At 30.8% G+C, this 16,003-nt stretch overlaps 3 protein-coding genes across 3 annotated transcripts; 1 reads left to right on the plus strand and 2 right to left on the minus strand.

Moving 5' to 3' along the window:
- The first annotated feature begins 54 nt into the window (after positions 1-54).
- Positions 55-4,222, plus strand: LOC132745613 (uncharacterized). Its single transcript, XM_060734565.1, has 5 exons — positions 55-1,212; positions 1,663-1,971; positions 2,303-2,443; positions 2,804-2,873; positions 3,801-4,222. The coding sequence occupies exons 1-5, from the start codon at positions 1,140-1,142 to the stop codon at positions 4,075-4,077; spliced, it is 870 nt and encodes a 289-aa protein (XP_060590548.1). The 5' UTR covers positions 55-1,139; the 3' UTR covers positions 4,078-4,222.
- Positions 4,122-11,808, minus strand: LOC132745611 (uncharacterized). The gene is made up of 6 exons (XM_060734563.1): positions 9,239-11,808; positions 8,919-8,963; positions 7,453-7,776; positions 5,779-5,922; positions 5,362-5,437; positions 4,122-4,809 (listed from the first exon to the last, which is right to left on the minus strand). Exons 1-6 carry the CDS (start codon positions 9,282-9,284, stop codon positions 4,257-4,259), a joined length of 1,188 nt encoding a protein of 395 aa, XP_060590546.1. The 5' UTR covers positions 9,285-11,808; the 3' UTR covers positions 4,122-4,256.
- Positions 11,809-13,473: 1,665 nt separating this feature from the next.
- LOC132745605 (uncharacterized) lies at positions 13,474-14,812 on the minus strand. The gene is made up of 2 exons (XM_060734561.1): positions 14,609-14,812; positions 13,474-13,991 (listed from the first exon to the last, which is right to left on the minus strand). Exons 1-2 carry the CDS (start codon positions 14,760-14,762, stop codon positions 13,831-13,833), a joined length of 315 nt encoding a protein of 104 aa, XP_060590544.1. The 5' UTR covers positions 14,763-14,812; the 3' UTR covers positions 13,474-13,830.
- Positions 14,813-16,003: the final 1,191 nt, after the last annotated feature.

The following is a 16,003-nucleotide window of genomic DNA, read 5'->3' on the forward strand; positions in this document are numbered from 1 at the left end:
TGTGGAATCCGCAAAGTGCAGTGCTTATCGAAACGAAACACAAGAACTGAACAGCGGATGAGACAGTTTTATTTATCGTTGTTTTTCATTTTCAGAACTATTCCGATAATTGTAATTATTCATTTTATCTGCATGTGCACAGTGATAAATGCTTTCTTATTGTATACAATTCTAAAAGAAACTTCTGCATATTCATTTCTTTAAGTAAGGTAAGTTTAAAAATAGTCACGTGGTTCAAACTAAGAGTTTTCTAATAACTTTTGCAGACAATTTTGCTGACTTTCAGTTATAAGGTAAAGATATATATTTGCTTGGTACTAAAACTGTTCTGTCATTTTTTTTCTTGTAGTAGATATAAGGTGTCTGCCTGAAGCTTTCTGTCGAGGAATTATATATTCGGGCATATTGGTGATGGCGTTTATGATATCAGTAGGCAGTTCCGTTCATTTGATCAAAAAGTAATTGATATTGGAGTGTTCCAAAAACGAGCTAACCCTTATTCTGATAAAATCGAAAGTGATTAACCTGTATCTTGATATCCCTTTAATTGGACAGTTCCAAAAACGGAAGCTGGACAAGTCTTTTTAAAACATAACTAACAAACAAACAAACAAACAAACAAACAAACAAACAAACAAACTAATAACTAACTAAAAAACAATAGAAAAATAAACTAAACATCATATTTATTTGTATTTAATTCGTATAAAATATCCTATTATCAGAATAAATGTTGATCACTTTATTTTCTACAATATTTAAACGAAAACATACGAGGATGCAATAATATAAAGCATGTTCATATTTTAGTTTCCTTATTCTTGATGCATTCATCTATGAGCTGACCATCTGGTAAAATTATATATCCAACATTTTATCCTCCTTGATAAAACCTTATCCATGAACTTCCTTAATTCTAAGATGGCATCCACTTATCTCTTTTTCTCCATTCTGTATTAGTTCAAAACTGAAAACAAGTTTATTCACTGGAAAGTAAACAGTGTCATATGAAGTTTGTACGTTGGTCGTAGGAACAATTATTTTCCTATTTTGGAATTCAAGTAGAATAGTAAATTTTCTCAATTTTGGTAATAAAGATTAATGTCTAAAGCTTTGAATAACGTGACAACTGTTCGTTCATGATATATGGTTATATTATCTATAAAACAGAAACAAATGGTGACGTGAGTCAATGTGGTGGAAGAACTCCGGGTAATGTATTCAACATGAATCAAATTTTCTTCTGTTCCCCCGTTTTAAATATTTACTAATTTAAAGATAAATATACTGACATGTAAAATTACAAGACAGATCTGCTGACTTTTTATCTATATAGATCAATGAAATACACGAAGGGGAACACGTAATGCGATTTAATATTTGTATACATAATTCTAATCTTGTTATGACATAAAATACATTTTAACATCTTCATCATTATAAGTTATAAAATTACAATCGTTTTAAGGATGAGGGAATACTCAAATGTACTAGAGCTTAGTGATTTATTTAAGAATTAATGTTTGTTCCAAATTTGAACAAATTATACTTGACGCAAGAGCACACATAATACGTGGTTTATTTTCTTTATCTTTTTACTTTTGTATATTTTCCACTTCTTTTAATCGTGCGTCTCATTATATACCATGCATATTATTTCAGCTGTTCGTATCTGCAAACACTCGGAAGTAACTATGGTTACTAAAGTTTTCATAGAAACTGCCGATGTACCGCCACGTCAGATTAATAGATGTAAATGCAATGTAACACCAGCATTATTGAACAGCAGCGTTTCACTTTTCTACCGGAAGATTTCGCGGGAAAGTAAAAACGTTTATTTCAAATTTCAAGACATCCTGTTAAACAAAACAGAAGAACGTGCTAACTCAACTTTTACTAAAGAAAATGAGCTGGTTTTGGAAACAACATCTGATTTCAACATGAAGGATGTTTGTCTTATTATTTCTGCAGGTAAACTATTTAGGCGCGGTCACGTCAAATGAACATTAAAATTACCCCCCCCCCCAAAAAAACAAAAACAAAAAAAACAAACAGATAAACATAAAAACACATTAAAAGGTTTTGACATTCATGATATTATTCTGAGCTGATCATACTACAGGTGAAATAAAACTAACAATTTCCTAAATGTCTTGCACAATTAAACAAGTACATGTTCATAACGACAAATGACTTGTTTACAAAGTTAAAAGTAGATTGCCAAATGAATTCAAACAAAAAATATTCTTTTCTTTCAAATAATTGATAATACAAATGAAAAATTTTTCGGTTTTAAATACAGATGATGAATCAACATTTAATATATCCTGTGATGAGTCACAATGGGCTGTTACACAATCCACGGTTCCAGAGATTACGATAAGTGAACTTGAGACAAGCATAAATTCAACATTAGAAAATAGCAGTGATATCTGTACAATTGGTATGATGCGAAGGGCTTTTATAGAATTTCTATATAAATCACCAATCTCCTTCTAATTTTGTTCTGATAAATATGAAACTTAAATAGATTATCAATTACGGTCTGAAAATATATAGATTCACAAGGATGACTAATTGTCTTTCATATAAAAAATAATTCAATTAATGATAGTACGCAATTCTCAACTCGACTCTATTTTAAAGTTAGATGTTTTTAAGTCCATGTGTTGATATATCCAGGCTGTTATAAAATAAATGTCTTTTTTTTATTTCACATCATTAAATCAAAGTCACTAAATCCTTTTCAACAGATTCATTACAGTCATAATCTTACTTATAACTTTGTTTCAATGTATTTTAGGTATCGCTACTGGCGGGATTGTGTGTGTTATTGTGGAACTTGTTGCAATTCTTATAATTTGCTACAAAAGGTTGATTTTTGTTTATTTTAAGAGTTTGTTGTTCCTGTTTTAATATACAAATATATATGTTTTAGTGGTGCACAAAGAATGCACAATTGTTCAAAAGAATGCAAAACAATTTGACAAAGTAAAAAAAAATTTTTTTATATCAAATAAGATGATTTATGATGTTTTTTTGTTGAGGGATAATGAAAAGTGCAACATCCATCACTCCCTAGCACCGGCTTGAGCGGTACTGAAATCTCATCACTTAATAGTGATGGCATCAATGATCCCGAAGGGCCAGACAAAATCCTTAAAACTTTAATCAGGTAGAAAAATGTCTTTATTTAAAGATGTATGATGCTTAATTTGATATTTGAAAATACTGAAAAATGCTACATAATCTTTTTTTAAGATAAAATAAACATATATTTTGTAAACACAAGAGATTATATATAACGTGCTAATTTATACACACTTCAGATAAACTCAATATGACTAGTATCTGCCTGTCAACCCAGAGATCATGGTTTCGATCCCTAATCGGGTCACGACCATGTTTCTTCATATGACAGCAGTACTGGTTGGATCCTGGAAGCGGACTCAAAAGTGATAAATATAAGTTGCAAGAACTTGTTTTGCAATCGGGCTTAAATAAATATATTTAAACCGAATACATACATGTATAGTATTAATAAAATAAATGACATGTAAAAGAAAAAATAAAGTACTTAATTTACTGGACCAGCAATAGGGAAAGCAGCTTCCTATACATGGTTTGTGCAATCTCTTATTCAAAATAGACAAATTCAGTAAAATAAAATGCCAATATACCAACAAATATCTGTAATGAAGGAATTTTACCGGATAAATGTGCGTAGTAGATCTTAAAAAAAAGTTGAAATTCATTGTAATATCGACTAGTTATTTGAATTTATCATTTATTATATGCAGGGGAGCCTATAAACAGAAGAAAAATGTGAGGACACCAAAACTATCACAGGGAGAGAATGAAACATCTGCAAGAAACGACGGAGGTGATAATGATTATTATATGACAGAGAATCCTTTGTATAACATGACTGAACCCATGATGGACAAAAATGAGTCCCCTCTATATTTGCTGGTTCAAAAACATGCACCGAATGATGAACAAAGGATGGAAGCATATGATGATAATCCAGACTTACCAAATAATTCAAGTCAACCTTTGGCGTTCCAGCAAAGTTGACTTTGAAAAGTTTGGTGACGCTACTGACAGTGAGTACACTGAAATCGGAAATGTCGATGTTGTCAGTGGTCTTTACAATCAAAGGAATCAGATAAGATAAAGTTATCTTGAAAAACTTTTCTAAAGATACAAATAAATTGAAAACAAATATGTCAGATTGTAAAACGAACATGTCAGTATTATCGTGCATTTGCGACATGATAATGGGAAACGTCTTCCTCGACTTCGTGACCAGGAAATTTGCTTGCATTACCAATTGTATTGTATACATCGACAACCGCTAATTTCATTGGTCCTGCGTTACTTAAATGATGATATTCATTAAATCCTTTGAATGGTTGAACAGAAGCCGCATTAGTTGTATCATACATGTTGTCATTGACTGCTGAATTATCATTGTTTTGGGTAGCGTCCGCTGTTTTTGCTTTTACCGTTGGATTTCTTTTCCGGCCAGATGACACACATGTTGAATGGTCGTGGTGGTTTTCTTTGTTTATAAACTGTTTTAAATCAGGGTTACATTTTAAATCGCCACTATTTATCTGTTTTTTATGTTTAGCAGATTCTGCATAATGATACTCATTATCTGAATTATCTATATTCGTTTTGGTATCTGCTGTTTGGTACATTGGATTTTCTGTCATGTAATAATCGTCTTCTTCATCGTCATTATTTTTCTTTGTGACACCTTGGTTGGGTATTTTTGGCTGTTTATTTCTTTTAGTAGATCTTCTGGAAAAAAGGAATTTTAAAGTTTGGAAAGAAACAAAACTTTATCATAAGAATTTAACATTTTTTTCGCACACTCGAGTTACCTTATTGAACAGATACAATGAAATGAAAACTATATCACAAAACGGCCTCCATAACTTCTGATCCTCTCTAAAAAAATTAAATCTTATTTTGTTCCACCCATTGTTTTCGTTTAGGGCACAAAGATTTTTTAAGTTGGCATTTATGTAATATGACGAACATGTTACAATATGGTTCAATAAAAACTTCCGTATAAATACATCTGTAAATGTTTCTAAATTCAAATGTTCAACATTTTCAAGATTACTGCTTAAGTCGGTGCTAGGGGCGTAAACGGTAGCTTGTATTTACCAATTTATAAAGAGGCTTAATCAAACCGAGCTTATAACGTGATCAATGTTGTCGTTTGGTGCGTTCAAACGTTTCAATTATTGGATATTTGAACCAATTTGCACACTTATTTCCGGAGTGAATATCATAGCTATATGAGGAATACAATATGAAAATCATATGAACAAGTATCGAACTAACCTTCTGCAAATTATAACGATAAGTATTACAACTGCCACGCAGACGAAAACAGCAATAGAGGCCGCCACAACTGGTACTGAAATACAAAACATTGCTTTTATGATAATATTGCATGTACGTTAAGATAAAACAGTGGTAACTTCATTGGTGCTGATGAAATCTGAAAGTTTCTTTATTACATTAAAGAGAATAATATATTTGAGTTCAAAATATTTAAATGTTTATTAATATTTGATGCTATTGCAGTCAGTGCACGTTCCTTTGTAATTACGCAATTGCAGAGAATGTTGTATCAAATAGTTGTATATTTATACTTTCAGCAATATTTACAGGATTTTGCGCGCTAGTAAAATATGAATATGCAAATAAAACAGACACTGCTAATGCTAATTTTCTCTCTTATCACTGAATACATACCAATGATGTTATTTTCTTCTTTGTCAGCTGTTTTCCTTACATATTTGTCCGTCACAACACTTGAATTAGGGTATGGCAATGACGTTGCTATTGACGTTGATGGCTTCACCGGTGTACGATTGCATACAACGTTGAAAGTAGTATCTAAAAATATAGTTTTAGATATTAGCATTGTGTAAAATATATAGCACCTTGGTAAAAACATTTTCAAATATTTCTTAAAGTAAGGAACTATGATACTGAAATATAATCATAATAGATAGGAATCAAATGTACACTGCAGAAAGCAAAATGGAGATAAATGAAAAAGTATACAGAATACATAAATGTAAGTAAATCTCATTTTGTCAGTGACTAACTGAGTCTACGAGGGGATGTTCGGAAAATACGTAGACTTTCTTCCTAAACTCTAAACGCGACACAGGAGAATAAACAAAGTCACACTTATGTTTTTAATCAGGTGCCATAAATATATATTAATCGGATTACAGATTGTCGTGTCACACGGCTTAGATTTGCCATAGTAACAACAACCGTGGGGCAACCCAAAATTTATTGATGTCTATTCAGCTATAAATGTGACTGATTGTGTTTTGCGTCGACATATATTTTTAAAATTATGAATAGACGTTTCAATGTCACTGAAAATTTGTTCGTCATTCCAACGCCGGTAATTGATGTAAATAACACTCAGACAGCGACAGGTCATTTATAGATTAAACGTCATCAGAACAAACTCATAAAATTTTGTCAGGGCCAAACACCGACGTCTGACCGTTCGGGAGCTGAAGAAGATGTTTTACCCGTACCACAGTAACGTTACATCCAATTAAAGATGTCAAAGGTAGAGATGCATTAATATTCATGTTCATGTCAAATTAATTTGATAATATTTGTTATAAATATGTTGAGAATATTATTATAATTAATTTTATCCAGATTATTTTAAGTATGCCGTTATAGAAATTCATCATACGATATATTTGTTGAAAAGCGTGATTTATATGTACCCTACAAAATCAGATTGATCATTGCAAGATGATAACTCCTTGTTAATTACAATGTAATTAGGTTCACGCTAGATGGAGGATTTTGCGCTGCTCTCTACCATAAAGGCAAAAGGGAAATAGGTTCCAGACACTTGCATAACTTCGAATTGTCACCAACAACATTGTCACTGAATACAATGAGTACTGGTATAGGTGAATCTACCGCGATCAACATTGCATCGAGTGCAACGGCGAGTATTTTAAAAAGTGTTGACTTTAATGTGACGTCGCATTAAATTGACGTTCAACTTGGGCCGGCATGTGATATGTGCATGTTTTAATTCTTCATTTACATGTGCTTCTCATTATTTGTTTTGTACGAAAAAACACATACTTAATGCAAAAAGACTAGAATAATTAAACAGGTGTTGATATCTAAAAAAAGTCAACGTATTTTACAAACATTCTTCGTATCCTGGTCGAACTGGAATAATAATCTGAAATGGTTCAAATAATTACAGATAATATTGACACAATCTAAATATTGAACCTAAATGTGCTATCAATTAGCAAACTTCAGATTCATTTATTTTTAGTTCAATAGCATCAGAAACTCATTCATAAACCAGACACCTAGAACTAATTACACACAACTGACATAGTTAAAATAATATGTAGAAGTTACCTGACTTTATATTCATGCTTAAGGAAACCATTAAGCAAGCACTTTCATGTGTGTAATTGTCATTAGTAAGGACGGAAAGCGTTAGACTGCGATCCTCTGTTGTGAATGTATGTTGCTCTCCTGACATTATTTCATTATTGTTGACTTTAAAGCTTAAGCTTTGAGGAACCACACCATCAACAAAAGAGAATGAAATATCAACGTCTGAAGTGTTTGAAGTTATCGAACACTCACAAAGTGTCTGCTGAAATTTTGGAACTCCTTTTGTAGTTATGTAGACCAATTTTTGTGCCGTCAAAGTGTTGTCTTTGCATATTTCTACAGCTAAATGTAACAAAACAAAAAACGGTTAAAATATTATAATCGACATGATACTTTTGAAAGTAAATTTATCCGGCAGTATATTTATTCCTAATAAAATATCAATGGTGTATTTATTTTGCATATCTTTTAAATTTTAGTTTTGAAATAGTTCATCCTTGGCGTTTTCTTCAAGGAAAGGAAGAACACTTATCGTCTCATTCTGCAAGTATATGCATATTTAAAAAAACATCGATTATAATATTATATCTTAAAAACAACAACAACAAACAAAACTTTAATAATGTTCGACCTGATCTGCTGGCTTTGGACTGTGGTATTGGTGGAATTGTTATCTGAGTACAGACTGGGTATCCCTTTTATATAAGAGATAGCACAGGACAGTAATTTCACTTCGATATATACTTAAAAATCCTTTTGAATTGCATTATTGTCTCATTATGATAAACATGTTTTTGGCAAAAGTTCAAAAGATATTGAGCGAACATTATCTTTGAAGTGTACCCAAGGAATCCAAACATGTTCTTTGAATATTGCCGTATTATGGTTAACATTTCTGCGAAAAAGTTTCTATTTCCTTCCATCGTTTCAAAAAATACCGAAACGACATAACATTGCTAAGGGACAGGAGGACAACAAAGAGCATAACATTTTACGCTGGAATTCTTTTGGGTGCATAAAAGAGAGTGGGAGGGACAGTGTTCTTTATTGATTACACATGCACACTTATTATTTAATAAATTATCTCTCTGCTATCAATAGCTAATATTGTGTAACTCCAATATTCGCATTGCATTTATATATTTTTGACGGACTTTTCGAGAGAATAAAATGCATATTATCTCAAGTTGTTATTTTGTTTTATATCTGTCGTAATTGATGCATTAGAAGTGCGTACATCTTTAAAGTATTCTAAAGCAAGCGTAAACGGATGTATCATGTCCACATCGAGTCCTGTCTATATTTACATACATGCATGTGTCTTTAAATAACGTACTCCTGAAACAAACTCGATATACTACGAGATTTAAGAGATGGTACACTGTAGCTCATTATTGTCAAAGAAAAGTAAATATCAGCTTATGTATGTATAAATATGTAAATATCTTTATAATTATAAGAATTGGTATTTATCACGAACGTACCTGGTTTATATTCATTGCCACAAAGTCGTAATTGACCGTTTAAATCTGAAATACATAATTATCGTAGTATAATAATAGTTGCTTATTACATAGTTAGTATTACCATATTCAATATCAGATACTTAACTGCAATTTCATGTTTTTGTATTATGAGTCAACAAGTCAGTATTATGCAATAATCTAAAAAGATTTCCAAAAATAGTTCATGGGATATTTCAAACTTAACATTAAACAGTGAAGTTTTGAATCGATTAGCTTTATAAATTACCAATTGCTATCGTTTAATTCGCCTATGACATAGATAAGATGAGTTTACTTACCATCTATACAACATATCATAAGGAGGAAGAAGAATAAAATCATCATTGATATCCTTGTTTCAACAAATAATATAACTTTGCTTCGTAAACAACTAGTTAACCATTTCAAAATACCTCACATAAACTCGTTTCCAATACGACATACATAAAACAAATTGACTCGACGGTTAAGTTAAAGATTTAGAATAGTAATATGGTTGAGCGATTTTTGTATATAACCACATCCTACCTTTTCATGTAATGTATTTATTTCTATTTTTACATTTACCTCGGGTAACTGCAATACTGAATGTGTAAATAATTTTACATTCTAGTGAGATCTATCGTGTTCGTTAATTATTGTTTGTATTTTTTATGCTGAGCTCGTCTTTATGACTTTCTCGATAACAAATCAAAATACTCGTAAAAAATAAAAAATACCAATGCCTAACATTCGAGTTAGCCGTTGTACGTATAACTATACGTAGTCAAAAATATTTATGCATCATACACAGAAATGCCACTTATTATATAGGTAAAAAAAGAAAAATCGTTAATTTATCTCTCACCCCCCAGCTTGACTAAGCATATATTTTTATTGATAAAATATAAGTTAAGCAAAAGTACATGTTTCATCATGAACAAATAAGGTTTAAATCAAACTAGATTTTTCATTTTGTTGTTACCGAGTATTCTCCCTTTATCCAGAATATTTAATTTATCTGGATGTCGTTTTGATTCAACAAGTGCTCCTATCAGCGCAACTTTATGCGTCTCAAGGATGTGCTTATACAAGCATAGCAGTTTTAAAAAAATTGACTCAATATTATTTTTTCTAATAAGGGTCTGTGTTTTCAATGAAACAACTAAGATAAAATCAATATTTTATCTTACATAGCAAACCTAGATTAACAATCATCTTATATTGATCTCATATATCTTAAATAAGCCCTTTATGTAATAAAATAATTAGAAAATATTAATATTTAGGATATATATTTTCGATTTGCTCATCTATTGGGATGCAGTTTACAGGGAACACAACCCATTGTAAGGACTTAACATGTCTGACAGCTTACAGAAGTGTTATTTACGGTTATCAAAAGTATCGTTCAACAACATTTTAAAGAAAAGTGTGACATAAAGTTGAATAAAATAACAATGTATCAAAAACAAAGTGTAGCATTCAATTGAACGAACAAAGTCCACATTGTCCATAGAAAGTTTGACATAAAATATACAACAAAGTCCTGGAATATATAAGTGAAATATAAAATGATATCATTTGTCATGAAGAAGCATGATAAAGATTCCGTATAAAGGGTGATGGAGAGGAAAGAAGAAAAAAAGACAAAAAGTATCTCTAAGTTAAGAGGTGAAAAACAATTACAGCGAATTGAGACCAATGATTAAATAATAACAAACTAGGAGTAAAATAAGAGAATATGTGAATGGGCCCATCTAACAAAAATAAACTAATTATATCATTACATTTTATAGATTTTTGTTTTATTTAAAATTTTAATTTAAAGATACATATGGAGATAAGATAAAAGACAAACTACCGTTCTAGACGTGTAAAATGCAAGATCAGTCAACTGGTGTCTAAGCAAGGTAAAGTCTAAAACAACAAAGTCAGAACAATCTCTAGCAGGGACTATTTTAAAAGAGTAAAAATATTGTTTCTTTTCTAATCTAAATTCAAAGACACACGTAGATAATAAAAGCATGATATTTTACTATTACATAATTGTATATGGTAAACGACGGTAAGGTTCACTTATGGTCAAATTTGGGCCTGTCTTAGAATTAGCTCGAACATATGTATGAGAGTACTATGTCTATCGTTGTAAAACACCATTCATATTTGCAAAAACATCAGCTAGGCGTTGCCATGGCCTTTCGTTAAAATGCTTTGAAATTATCTGTGATTACACAGTCAGTACACCTGTATATAGTTAGAACTAAGATTTATTCAGTATGTCCACAGTCTTAAATGTTAGTTCATATAGTTGTGTTACTGCTAACTTGGAAAACAGAAGATGTCTTCATCAAATATTTTACTGTATCCCTTTATTATTTACAACTCAATAGTTTTACATAGTTATGCTTTTTATCTGAATATTTGTTCTTTTAAAAAAGAAATCTTACCTTATCCAAACAATTTAATATTGGTCAGATTTGAATTTATCATATTATTACAGGTGCGCATGTGGTGAAATTATCTAACAAAACTCTAAATACATGTACTCGTAAAATACACTCTATTAATTCTAAAACATATTTATATAAGCTTCGCAAGTTATATCATTCATTTAAGTCACGTGTAATTTCAATTTTAGGTTAAAGGGAGCTAATGGCCTTAACGTCACTCGTGTGTGTTCCTTAATCATTCGGCAAAGTTAGTCTAGACCAAGTTCATTCGTCTGTTTGTAGTGTTTCGTACATCTGATCAGTTGCGTTAGCTTTATATCTTTCATATTCAGGTGACGAATTCTTACGGTGTATGCCGTCACCAAAACTACCTTTTCCGGGATTATTTTTATACTCGTTTTCCAAATTGTTTGTGTCCGACTGTTTGATACTAATGTTTAGATATTGACTAAAATGAAGTAAAATAAATTATAGAAATGAATTGTTATAATAACCATCTTCGTGTTGTATTGAACGTACGTTATATGTGCGATGTACATTGTATATTGCAGACACATACTTTAGTTTTATAAGAATGGTGGTGCAAATGACATTAATTGTTTTCCCTGTAGATAATGCAACATTTACATTTATCACTAAATGTTAACCATTTTGAGAATTTTCAAAACATTTTATCTAAATACTATTCAATTCTTGAATAACTATTTAATTCGTTGTAGATGTATATCGAGTCTAATTAATCATAGTATGTTAAGGGACAGAAAATATAACACTTAATATATCAAGCTTGGAAGACATAAATAAAACTGCATTGTGTGCATCGATTATGTATTTTATTCCTTATTCAAAATTCATTGTATTGATAATTACTTATCATTTATCTATGACATTCGACATTGCAAATTTGTTATTGTTTTTTAAATTGTGTATTTACCTTTCGCCATGTGAATTGTTTGTTTCTTTATATAGATGCTGGTACATGTCACCCGATGTAGTATTTCCTTGCCTGTCCAGACCGTCATAAGCATTTTGGTCAGGTATTTCGTAAGTGTTAGTATCACATTCACGTTGATTTGTGTTTGGTACTATGCTCGACATTGTGACTCTATTTGATTGATTGCTTGGTCTCTGTTTTTTAATTGCCCGATGCCTGAAATATACCAGACACTGGATCCATCAGTACAAATATTGTTCTTAAAGGAAATAATGATAAAATTAATGCATTGTATTGTTATGGATGCCATGTAACTTTATTATTAGCAACACATGTAAAATTGTTACTACTATTTATTACATGATTTTCGGTGGTTTATAGAAATATATCAGTGATATAAAAACTGGTAATTTCACTATTTGAAACAGTGAAATTACCACTTTGATAATTTCACCGTTTTGAATTTAAGCCCCTTACGTTGTTTCAGTGAAATACCAGCGTACACAGTACTGGGTACCAACTTAATGACGTGACGTAATAAACGACGTCACGTTGTATAATTATTTGGCGCGATTTTTATTCAGTATTAGGTTTTATGTCTTTTTAAAACGTTTCTTTGCATGTAATAAAAAGAAAATTTGTTTAGTTTAGTGTAAGATCGAAATATATTTCACCTTGTGAACACCAAAATTCATATTTCACTCGTGGCTGCGCCACTCGTGAAATATACCTTTTGGTGCTCACTCGGTGAAATATATTCAGATCTTACACCGAACTAAACAAATATCCTCTATGTACTTTTAAAAACAACATCGTAATTAGAAACACATTTGAAACTGTTACTACTCATAGTACAAAAATATACAACTATTTAACAAATTTTATGTATCTACAAATAGTTTGTAAAACAATAACAGTACTAAAACAATGCTTTGACTAGCAACAACTGTGCAATACATTTAATCCCTAGAATAAGCTACTGTTGCTTCCAATCAGTATTGTAACGCACATGTCGCTTTGATCATTATTTTGCAATTCACACTATGTGTTTCAAATAGTTAAGTATCTCAGTCATTTATCGCAGAACAAAAAGGCACAAAGAAAATAAATAAATAAATAAATAAATAAATAAATAAATAAATAAATAAATACGAACATTTTCATACATATAACGATTACGAAAATGATTACCAATATGACAATGACACTGCCACCAAATACCGGTAACACAATCAGGGCTACAGTGCAATAATAAGTCGTAAAATGTCAACAGAACCAATGCAGGAACAAGTTGTTCTAAGCTTATTTTGTTCTGTTTTTGACAATTATTCTATTTTGTTCATGAAATATAATTGTAGGTTTTATCTATTACAGAACATATGAAAATAAAGATCAACAATGAAGAAATTCTTAGATAACATATTTTAAGTTTAAATTAAAAAGTTTTATCTTTTATAGAATAAATTATGTGCTACAATTAATAACTTTATTGATTCATTAGTCTCACGTTTCTGTTATTTTTATCTTAATACACACTTAGTATATGGTTGTTGTCTTCGTCTGTTGTTTTTTCATTATACTTGTTTGTACTCACTCCTGAACTTGAGTCAGGATCTAGCGATGATGATGCCATTGATGTTGTAGGACCAGGCAATGTACGGTCACATAGAACATTGAATGATATATCTGTAAAAGGTCTTCAAACGTTAGGTATAATATATATACAGAAAACATCACATGAGAATTCGCAGCCGGACCTCGAACCCCAGATTTTATATTGCCGGGTCAGTATGCATGCTAACCACTACACCACAGCAACCATTGCATTTTTCTTGCGTGCTTATTGACATAATGCATTTAAGTTATTTTTTAAAACTTATATTCTGTATGAATGTAAGTAAATCATCTTGTCAGTGACTCATTAAGTCTAACCTGATCAGAATGAATTGTTTTTGTTTTATCAAAAGATTAAGCTGATGATACAAAACATCTAAATGTTTTAATAAATATCATTTCTCATTAATAGATTATTGATAATCAATTGGTCAGTTATAAAGACTAGGTTAACATTTGATATGACGGATTTCTAAAACTGTAAAACAAATGGAATGGTTCACATGATTACATGATAGTGACATAGTTCTATCTTTTAGACAAACAGAATCACGATAAAGACTGATTTTGTAATGCATTGGATATCAATATCACCAGTAAATCATTCATAAAGCAGGTACCTAGTATGCCCATAAGTGGTTTATATGGTTGAAATAATATGTAGAAGTTATCTGACGTTATCTTCATACCTGACGAAATCATCAAGCAAGCACCTTCATGTGTGTAACGATCATTGGTAAGGACAGAAAGTGTTAGACTTCGATCCTCTGGTGTGAATGTATATTTCTCTCCTGACTTTATTTCTTTATCGTTGACTGTAAAGCTTAAGCTTTGTGGAACCATATCATCAACAAAAGAGAATGAAATATCGACATTTGAGATCTTTGAAATTTTGGAACTCTTGATGTAGATATGTAGACAATTTTGCTTGCTGTCAAGGTGTTGATTGTACCTATTTCTACAGCTAGATGTAACAAAGAAAAAGAAACGTTTAAGAAATATTATAATCGATTCATACTTTGAATGTAAATTGATCCAACAGTATACATTTTCCTTATAAAAATATTATTGGCGTATTTTTTTGCATATTTTTTTTTCTTTTCATTTCACATACTCTCGGCGTTAACTTCAAGGAAGAGATGAACGTATCGTTTAAATTCTGTAATTATATGCATTATTATTAAAACAACATGGAATATTTGTTTATCTTGTAATGGAACTATAAGCTTGTTAACTTCTCGAGAAGATACAGACAATCATAAAGGCGGGATATACAAACTTGTATATTTGTATATGTATTTGTGTAATCAGGACTGTGATATTTTGTAGATTACTCTATATAATATGGAATTTTAATCGAAGTACTGAAAGAATATCATCCTTTTTATATAATTTACATACACATGATAACATCGTACATTGTATTCTAAGAATGATACTTTCTCTAATGATCAACAGTTTTGCCAAATGTTCAACAGATATTGAGCGGTCACAAAATTAAAAGTGCAACTTTGATCTTGATCTAAAGAATCCAAACGTGTCTTTTGAATATTGCCGCATTATTGTAAATATTTCTGTGAAGAAATTTCTTTTTCCTCCCATCGTGACAAATACTTCCGAGAAGACACAAATGGTTAAGGAACTGGCGGACGACCAAGGACCAATCGGAACATCTCGAATAAAATCAATAATCACATTGGACTTAATACGGATTGAAATTAGTCGTATCACGTATTTTTAGTTATATGGACACCACAGGGTGTTATCTTGATAATGTTTAACGTATGTATATATTTAAAATCGTAAGGAAAATTAAATATATTTCGGTAAATTTATGATTGTCTGAAAATCGTTACCAATTTCCTCAAATGCTCAATGATGTACAATTATAACCAAATCCGAATAATGTCGACATGTTGTACTTTCGGTTTCTACAACCATAATAAGAAATATAGATTTTAATGTACTGTTAACTGTTATATCTGTAAATTTACTTAATTTAGATGGACTATTACACAATATATGGCGACAAATTTTGACTTAAATACCTAGCATTAAACTACTATTTGTTTACATTGTTGTTT

Source organism: Ruditapes philippinarum, unplaced genomic scaffold, assembly GCF_026571515.1.
Source record: "Ruditapes philippinarum isolate M1 unplaced genomic scaffold, ASM2657151v2 ctg4512_1_1_1_1, whole genome shotgun sequence".
Classification (NCBI taxonomy): domain Eukaryota; kingdom Metazoa; phylum Mollusca; class Bivalvia; order Venerida; family Veneridae; genus Ruditapes; species Ruditapes philippinarum.